Below are 10,549 nucleotides of genomic sequence, written 5' to 3'. Positions count from 1 at the left end.
ATTAAAGGTATGAGTATATTAATTACAGATTGTAATTAATTAATTTGTATATTTATTTGCTTAGTTCATTTTATTTACTTATTTGACATTTGGACTTATTGACAGACGACATTTTCTACTGGTTTGGGTAACTTTGGTTTCACTGTATTTTACTTAAAAGGCTTTCTTTTCATGGTTCATTGGACAGCACACTTTCTTTATTTCTATTGGATATTATGTTTTGGCGCTATATTTCTTTTGTTCTTTATTCTGGTCATCACTTTTGATATAATGGTGGACATAGTCATATGTGTTTGATATTTTTCTAAGTTTGATATATATTCTTTCTTAGTTTTCTATATTCTATATACAGGTATATTTTAAGTAATCCTGGAACGATGCGATTCATTCCATGTAGATTATTCAGGAGGCCTTTGCACCTCATGCGAGGGTATTTATTTAGTTATTGTTATCATCCTGATTTTGTCAAGAAATAAAAACGAATCCACCTCAGAAGAACTATTGTGTTTTATTAGCCTAGAAAGTACTACTACATTTGTAATTCGATATAAGTTGATATTGACTTTAAAATATCTCTTCACTAGAAAGGCTGCTAACATTCGACGGAGATCTTATAATGTCAGCCGACGGAGATCTTTACGAAAGTAAATGAATCCACAGTATATACAATATGCAACATCAACAGTTACCCGAATTTTGGAAAACAGAGCATTAACCACTTGGCTTCGGTTGTGTTTTTTTGGGTTTACGGTGCTATACCTTAACTCTGTTCCTTTGTGTACTCTAATTTGGCTGTTCATTTTTAAATTATCAATATACTAGATATTTGTTTTATATGGAAAACGCTGAATTACCCGGAGACAATCACCAGGAACTAAAAACTTGCTATTCCTGTCAATAAATATAGAAGTCACAAACACCGCGCAACGAGCTGGGCTTAATTCCAGAACCATTACAGTTGACAGGCTAATGATATTTGTAAATCAACAACTTAGACCATTAAGAAAATAAAATACTACGAATGATAGGAGTAATGTTGACATTTTTACTCTCTTATGTCTCTTTGTTTTGCTGGATTTTTATGCGACTGTCATATATACAAGTGAGAGGTTTAGCTAGCTATTAAACCAGGTTCAATCCACCATTGGTAAGGAAATACCTGTACCAAGCCAGAAATTGACAATTGTTTTCCAATCGTTTGATGTGTTTGAGCTTTTAATTTTGCAATTTGATATGGGACTTTCCGTTTTGAATTTTCCTTGGAGTTTTTTTTTTTTACCTTTTTTAATATCCCATCAAATGACAGCAGTAATCGAACCGATAACTTAATTCTGACAAATAATGTTACAGTAAAATCATTTATCTTATCACAAATAAACACTTTTTTCGATAATTTATCTAGTTTGCATGACTCGTGTAACAAGTTATAGCATTAGACAGAAACCACTTTAATCGTCTTTGTGATATTACGACTAACAACGATTAAATTGTCCACTTAAGAGTTTTTGTTGTGTGTCTGACTTAGTACTCTGCCATTTCTGATTCCACAGGCAACTATTTGTCAGGTATGTTACTCTATATCTGGACTTGCTTACAGTTCCTGAAATATGAACAAGTTATGCATTAATACATATGATATGTTTCTATCATGTTGGATAAATTGCCACCTTCATTCATTTGAAATCTAACTCTGATACAGATTATCCTTCTTGTTGCCATTGTTCTGTGTTTCTATATGATAAATCTATTATCAAACTTGAAACAAATCAAAAGCAACAAAGCTCTATAGTGTGTTCTGAAGCCATTCACGATTACAGTTTAAAATAAGGTGATGTGGTATGATTTTGAATAAGACAACTACAAAGGGAAATTTCGTTAGATGTGTTTGAGCTTTTGGTTTTGCCATTTTATGAAGGGCTTTCCGTTTTTAATTTTCCTTGGAGTTCGGTATTTTTGTTATTTTACTTTTCACTCATGTGAATTTCTTGTAAATTGAGATTTACGTCAATCTCACGTAAAATTAACGTGAATTCCACCTTAAACGAGCTTATACATTACCACATGCATTTTTTACACGTGAAATTCACATGAATGTTCAAAGTAGAGTTGTTCAATAACATATAGATTTTCAAATTTAATTAAAATCTTTCAACAATAAAATTATTTTGGGGGTAAAATTCACTTGAAATTCATGTGAACAATTTCGCGTGAGATTCATGTAGAATTCACGTTAGCAAAATTTGCCTGTTTAGTCACTAATGGAAAATGACGTGTATTTAAGCACCTATAGGTCACCGTAGGGTCTATACATAGCACAAAACCATACCGAATAATTAGCTGTAAAGGGCCTCGACATGACAAAATGTGAAATGATTCAAACGAAAAATCATTGGTCTTATTTATGACAAAAAATAAATATTAGGGCTAGCAACAAGCGACAACCACTAAATTGCAGGTTCCAGACTTGGATCAGGCACATATAGAATGTGGTGGGGTTAAACATGTTTATAAGCGGCCAAGACTCCCCTTACCTTGGACAGTGTTGTAACATCACAACCAATATGACTTAATGTAAAAATTAGTTGGACACGACTTGACTCATCAGATTGACAAGAAGCACGAAAACTCACTTACATATAACAACTGTTTGATTAATCCTTGATCGTAAACTCAGCTTCAGGTATCGAGTGGTCTGGTACCTTATAGGTATACGTAACTGGTTCATACACCCCCTTATGAACCCATATTCCTGTTTGTATCATCATCATTGCAGTTAATGCTTTGGTCCTACCTACTTTTGAGCATTACATTGTATTGCATTCTTTCAGCAGAGAAATGAAGTAATTGAACTACATGATACGTTATCTTTTATCTTGGCATTGCACGTGGTTCTGTTCCCCTTAGGTTGACTGAGACATAGAAATATGGTCACTCATGGTCTTCCTCCAACCACCAGTAAAACCCTTGCAAAAGTGGGGCGTCCGTTTGGCTGTGCAGGATACACAAGTACAAAGCCACGTCCAGTCAGAATTGGGGAGTAAAATTCTATGACTCGCGTAAAGAGAAAATGCGATGAACATTTCATTGAAGAAGTTAGTCAAAAACAGATCCCTTCCCCAAGCTGGAATGTAATGGAATTATTCACCTGAAATCAAATATACAACTCCTTTCTGAAAATTGACCCCACACGCAGCTGAACTTCTGTTAGCACGAACTTTGAGTGTACTTGGAACTTTGATCTGTAACATAAATAAGATATGAAAAGATTAATAAGGTATGATTTTTTTGTTTGAGCTCAAAATCGACTTGTTACGAAACCCTCTCTTTGCTTTTAAATTATGTCTCATAAATTTTAATTGTCATCCCTTGATATGATTTCTACTGTGTGTATGAAGTTACAGTACTACCGTATTGGCAAAAAATTCGCATATTGCTTTAATTGAAATATGCTGCAATATTTGTCTAAATCGTTTTTAGAATAAGGAATCTATCTATATCATGTTCAGATCTGTTTCCTGTTCCAGGTATATTTTTGGTCTTTTTTTGTTTGATCAGCTCGTTGTCGTTTTAATTAGGATTTGAATTTCGAATATTTTGACCTCAAGCATCACTGAAAACATACAAACTGTCAAAAAGTATCTATGCAGTAATATTGGTACCGTTGCTAGTATAAAAGTTTATGATTGAAGGTTGTTTAACATGAAATTGTGTTCTTTTTAATTAATTATTAGAACATTTGGAAGAAAAGAGGTGTTACAACGGTTTTTTTTAATACAGAAAAAGGGTGGCATGGACCGTAGGAATTGATTAATATCCACAAAAGGGTGTTCGGAAGCATTAATTCTGCACTTTCTTGAGGCAGCCTATATATATATATATATATTCAAGAGTCTATCCTAAATTGAGGTAAATTGTATGGCTTTCCAAATACCGTTTCGATTCCTAGCATCACTGAAGAGACATTAATTGTCGAAATCCGGATATGGTGTACAAAAACCTTTGCACATTTTGTTTGCGGTATACCATCTTTTCCGCAAGTTTGTTGTTTTCTGTTTAGTATTGAATTTATAATTAAGATCCATTTATTACATCGGTGATCCGTTTATTTGGCAATCGCCAATGGCAGTCAGCAGGGTTTAAGAACATTTGTTGTTCGACCTGTTAGTCAAATGCGTTTTGTTAAAATATGCTTTTTCACTTATTTGGTCTTTTGGAAAATGTTGTTTGTGCTGTATTTAGACCCCTCTACCAAGAAATTTGTTTTGCATGCACACGTATAAAAATTGCGGTTTTTATCCAACGCAATCATAGGTTTGATCGTTGTTTTCAATTTAGACTTGTTTATATTTTTTCGTTTGGGCTTGTATTATATTTGCCTTCGGGTTTATATGATCCGTTCATCCTATTTTGACTCCTCAAAATTCAAGAGTCTATCCTAAATTGAGGTAAATTGTATGGCTTTCCAAATACCGTTTCGATTCCTAGCATCACTGAAGAGACATTAATTGTCGAAATCCGGATATGGTGTACAAAAACCTTTGCACATTTTGTTTGCGGTATACCATCTTTTCCGCAAGTTTGTTGTTTTCTGTTTAGTATTGAATTTATAATTAAGATCCATTTATTACATCGGTGATCCGTTTATTTGGCAATCGCCAATGGCAGTCAGCAGGGTTTAAGAACATTTGTTGTTCGACCTGTTAGTCAAATGCGTTTTGTTAAAATATGCTTTTTCACTTTTTTGGTCTTTTGGAAAATGTTGTTTGTGCTGTATTTAGACCCCTCTACCAAGAAATTTCTTTTGCATGCACACGTACAAAAATTGCGGTTTTTATCCAACGCAATCATAGGTTTGAACGTTGTTTTCAATTTAGACTTGTATATATATATATAGATTGTCGAAATCCGGATATGGTGTACAAATTTTTGCACCTCATGTTTGCGGTATACCATCTTATCCGCAAGTTTATTGTTTTCTGTTTGGTAATACATTATTAATAAGATCTATTTTGTTCCATCTTGTGATCCGTTTATTTGGCAATCGCCAATGGCAGTCAGCAGGGTTTAAGAACATCAGTTGTTCGACCTGCTAGTCAAATGCGTTTTGTTAAAATATACTTTTTCACTCTTTTGGTCTTTTGGAAAATGTTGTTTGTGCTGTATTTAGACCCCTCTACCAAATAATTTGCTTGCATGCACACGTATAAAAATTGCGGTTTTTATCCAACGCAATCATAGGTTTGAACGTTGTTTTCAATTTAGACTTGTTTATATTTTTTCGTTTGGGCTTGTATTATATTTGCCTTCGGGTTTATATGATCCGTTCATCCTATTTTGACTCTTTCAAAATTCAAGAGTCTATCCTAAATTGAGGTAAATTATATGGCCTTCCAAATACCGTTTCGATTCCTAACATCACTGAAGAGACATTCATTGTCGAAATCCGGATATGGTGTACAAATTTTTGCACCTCATGTTTGCGGTATACCATCTTATCCGCAAGTTTATTGTTTTCTGTTTGGTAATACATTATTAATAAGATCTATTTTGTTCCATCTTGTGATCCGTTTATTTGGCAATCGCCAATGGCAGTCAGCAGGGTTTAAGAACATCAGTTGTTCGACCTGCTAGTCAAATGCGTTTTGTTAAAATATACTTTTTCACTCTTTTGGTCTTTTGGAAAATGTTGTTTGTGCTGTATTTAGACCCCTCTACCAAATAATTTGTTTTGCATGCACACGTATAAAAATTGCGGTTTTTATCCAACGCAATCATAGGTTTGAACGTTGTTTTCAATTTAGACTTGTTTATATTTTTTCGTTTGGGCTTGTACTATATTTGCCTTCGGGTTTATATGATCCGTTCATCCTATTTTGACTCTTTCAAAATTCAAGAGTCTATCCAAAATTGAGGTAAATTATATGGCCTTCCAAATACCGTTTCGATTCCTAACATCACTGAAGAGACATTCATTGTCGAAATCCGGATATGGTGTACATTTTTTTGCACCTCATGTTTGCGGTATACCATCTTATCCGCAAGTTTATTGTTTTCTGTTTGGTAATACATTATTAATAAGATCTATTTTGTTCCATCTTGTGATCCGTTTATTTGGCAATCGCCAATGGCAGTCAGCAGGGTTTAAGAACATCAGTTGTTCGACCTGCTAGTCAAATGCGTTTTGTTAAAATATACTTTTTCACTCTTTTGGTCTTTTGGAAAATGTTGTTTGTGCTGTATTTAGACCCCTCTACCAAATAATTTGCTTTGCATGCACACGTATAAAAATTGCGGTTTTTATCCATCGCAATCATAGGTTTGAACGTTGTTTTCAATTTAGACTTGTTTATATTTTTTCGTTTGGGCTTGTACTATATTTGCCTTCGGGTTTATATGATCCGTTCATCCTATTTTGACTCTTTTAAAATTCAAGAGTCTATCCTAAATTGAGGTAAATTATATGGCCTTCCAAATACCGTTTCGATTCCTAACATCACTGAAGAGACATTAATTGTCGAAATCCGGATATGGTGTACAAATTTTTGCACCTCATGTTTGCGGTATACCATCTTATCCGCAAGTTTATTGTTTTCTGTTTGGTAATACATTATTAGTAAGATCTATTTTGTTCCATCTTGTGATCCGTTTATTTGGCAATCGCCAATGGCAGTCAGCAGGATTTAAGAACATCAGTTGTTCGACCTGCTAGTCAAATGCGTTTTGTTAAAATATACTTTTTCACTCTTTTGGTCTTTTGGAAAATGTTGTTTGTGCTGTATATATATATATATATATACAAGTCTAAATTGAAAACAACGTTCAAACCTATGATTGCGTTGGATAAAAACCGCAATATATATATATAATATAATATAACAAAAGGAGATGTAGAGTGATTTCCAATGAATCAACTATCCACCAAAGTATTATTTGAGTTACTCAAAATTTGTCGCAATGCGTAATTCTTTTAGTATGAGATTTTTGTAAATTGGAACTATTTTACAGCGCAACTTAAATTTGGGTTTTGACATAACCATCCTGTTTTGAAGTTACCCTCATCTTGAGTTAGAAATGGTGAGTTTTTCGTTTCTGCGTGTCTAATAATTTGAGAAATATCTAGATAACTTTTGGGTAGAATGATAGCAAATTACGGAGTTAGCTCCCCTCAATTGTTAGTTTCTAGTGCATTTCAACCAAATTATATCTTGAATTACCAGAACAGAAAAAGTAAACGAATGTTATATTCGTGCACCATTATATACAATTTGAACATAAAAAGTAAAATAACAAAAATACCGAGCTTCAAGGAAAATTCAAAACGGAAAGTCCCTTATCAAATGGCAAAATCAAAAGCTCAAACACATCAAACGAAAGGAAAACAACTGTCATATTCCTGAATTGGTACAGGCATTTCCTTATGTCAAAAATGGTGGATTAAACCTGGTTTTATAGCTAGCTAGCTTAACCTCTCACTAGTATGACAGTCATATAGTATTTCATTCTATTGACAACAATGTGTGAACAAAACAAACAGACATAAAAGGTAAAAATGTAAAAAAACTCGGGTACAGCAGTCAACATTGTGTTATATTCTTAATTACTATAAAACGAATAACTATTTAAACAAAGACAAAAAAGGCATTTAGACACTCTATAGACAAAGTATGAGTTGGAAAATGTATATTGCATATGCAGGTGAAATTGGTATATTGCTGCTAAGGTGGGGAGGGGGGGATTAATATTTTCGAAATTAAAATCGTCTGGTTTGTCATAGATTCTGGTACTGAGATGCCCACTGATGTCAAATCGAGGTATAAGTCTCAAAATGAGGCGGAGGAAGCCGTGTCTGTTGTTTCTTTGATTTCTAGTTTTGGAGGATATATTAATGGAACCCAATCAGAAAAGTTTAGATTGTTAATGGAAAGAACATCATCAATATATCTAAATGTAATATTAAATGATCTGGCTTCTATGATCGTCTTGTTTATGACAAATTGCTGAAGGAATTCCGACTCATATGAAAATAAGAAGAGGTCGGCAGGCTGAGGCGCACAGTTTATTTCCATAGGAATGCCGACAATTGTTGAAAAAATCTGCCTCCAAATTCAACAAACATGTTATCAATAAGAAACTCATGCATACTTATCACTTGTTCCACTGTGTAGCATGTTTTACCGTTTTGTTTAAAAATAACAAATTATGTCGTATGGTATCCCAAAGCAATACAATTATATCGTATGCTACCATTTTTATATTGAAATCATTGAAATTAATGTCAACTTGAGTGGGATTTTGTTTGTCATGTTTTCACCACTATCTGATTCTTAGGCAAATTTGCACTTATTTTTTTTCTTCATTGAGAAAGTTAATAGTATGTACATCATTCTTTTGTTGTTGGCGTCACTGTCAAATTTACTATCTACACCTTGTTTTTGCATATTTGTTAGATTTATTTGTATGTTTGTTTGAATTTTGTAGTCAGTTGTGTTGTATGTCTTATTGTCACATTGACCGAGTATGTCTGTTTGGGTTGTTCATCTAATTTTGTCAATATGACGGAACTATAAATAACTGTCACAAAAGTCGGAGGTTTAGCTAGCTATAAAACCAGGTTTAACCAACCATTTTCTTTTGAAATTGCCTGTACGAAGTCAAGAAAATGGCAGTTGTTTTCCACTTTTTTCCGTAAATTGATAGCATTTGGTTTTGTCAGTTTTTATGATTTTTTTTTGAATTTGAAGTTCGACATTTTTGTTATACTTTTTTTGAATGGATAAAATAAAATATTTATGACAAAATTTAAAAATGTAGATACTGATATTTTCGAGACGATGTCTTGTGAACGTTTGGAGGATATAAATTGAAATATTGATAATTATTTTCATTTACAAATTCTTTTAACCAAACAATTGCCTTATAAATCTTATTCTGCATGGAATATACATTAATTAAAAACTCTCTAATCCAACTGTCAAGAATTTTTTAATAATCATATTATATATTACCTTAAAATTATAATCCACTGCCACTGTGTATTCAGTTTCAATACTGTTGAGATGCTTAATTCTTGTGACCTTTCCTCGTGAAACTTTAAAATATAATCATAGCTTATTAAATTATGGCGGCCAAAACCTCACTGGTTGTATATAGGTAAAACTGCATGGAAGAAATAGAAATAGCAAAGAATACAGCTTAATGATTTGAGTTGATAAAACAAGATTACCATTTAATATAGATAAAGCATTGCTTTGCCATTGATTTTTCGTAATGTTTTTTCTGTTTAATTTTCATAACAATAAAGTGTTGACTTTATTTAACATAAGATTTAAGAAGAACAAAATTGTAATAATTATCATTATAAGGTACATGATTACAAAATTAGAAAATAGTACCTTTAGTAGAAATATTTGGACAAACAATCGAAACTGTATTATTTATGGGGTTTTAGTATTTACAAAATAGACAGTTTATTGCAAAACACACATTTCAAATGCCTGGCCATATTATGATAATGAGGTTGTTGCATTTCGTACCATTTGGAAATTCATTGATCGATTGTGAAAGGGGTGCTTAACGTCCGCGGGAATAAAAGGACAAATTAAATGCCAAATAAATTTTGTTATCCGGAAGAAAAAGGTGCATATGATACTCTTTGTATTGGAACGATACGGAGAGTTGAAGTGTTTTTTGTTTCATTATTGACGGTGAAACAGTAAAAACGAATGTATATGAAAAAAAAAAACCAAAAAATTAAAACCACTTAAATTATTTCGTGCTTCGGAGTGTTTATCAACATGAATACTCAAACCTAGACATTTGATACACAGGAAAGCATTAATACGATGAAACATTAGGAGCGTTATGTCCATAAAGTACTTAAACAGAATAGCCGAATTAATCTAATCTAAATCTTGCTGGTTTGTCCCGAAATAAAAAAAAAAAGATACCGTGATTTAATAGTTTTAGAGACATATTCATCTTGTATTGATGCAGTGTACAAGTAATATGCATAATGTATAAGACGACCCTTATGTTAAAAAGAGAAAAATTAAGTATCATAGGTTTCCGTTTCCCAACTGAATAATTGTTATCTAGTGTCTTTTACAATTATAGATATTCAATATATGTAAAAATTGAGGAATTTATAAAATCGAAATCTCTTTTATATCTGCAAATATATACGGATATTACCAAATGTAGCGGTACAGAACCTTTCTTGATCTGTTCCAGGAAGACACGTACATCCATAGGCCTCGGAAATTAAATTTATCAGCACAACACAAACGATGGTCACTATTGTTAGCTTCATTGTTATTCTGAAATAAATTATTCTGACAAATGTATGTTGTTTAATATATAGACTGTCATTTAAAATTATATACGTCTCTTAACCATGTCTTACAAAAATGTAATAAATGATATCCGAGACATTTGAAAATATAATAAAGACAAAAAGCATTATGTTTCGTTTGCAATGATGTTGATTGTAAACAATGGACTTAGAAGACGATTTTAATTTTCTCTGATTGACACATATGATATATCAACA

The 10,549-nt window shown here is 32.6% G+C and overlaps 1 protein-coding gene across 1 annotated transcript; it reads right to left on the bottom strand.

Annotated features, from left to right (window-relative positions):
- Window positions 1-1,384: 1,384 nt before the first annotated feature.
- Window positions 1,385-10,317, bottom strand: LOC127711925 (uncharacterized). Its single transcript, XM_052218086.1, has 4 exons — window positions 10,192-10,317; window positions 9,006-9,088; window positions 3,146-3,239; window positions 1,385-1,600 (listed from the first exon to the last, which is right to left on the bottom strand). Exons 1-4 carry the CDS (start codon window positions 10,307-10,309, stop codon window positions 1,473-1,475), a joined length of 423 nt encoding a protein of 140 aa, XP_052074046.1. The 5' UTR covers window positions 10,310-10,317; the 3' UTR covers window positions 1,385-1,472.
- Between the last annotated feature and the right edge of the window lie 232 nt (window positions 10,318-10,549).

Source organism: Mytilus californianus, unplaced genomic scaffold, assembly GCF_021869535.1.
Source record: "Mytilus californianus isolate M0D057914Y unplaced genomic scaffold, xbMytCali1.0.p SCAF_8, whole genome shotgun sequence".
NCBI classification, from domain to species: domain Eukaryota; kingdom Metazoa; phylum Mollusca; class Bivalvia; order Mytilida; family Mytilidae; genus Mytilus; species Mytilus californianus.
This window is presented reverse-complemented; position numbering and strand designations above follow the sequence as displayed.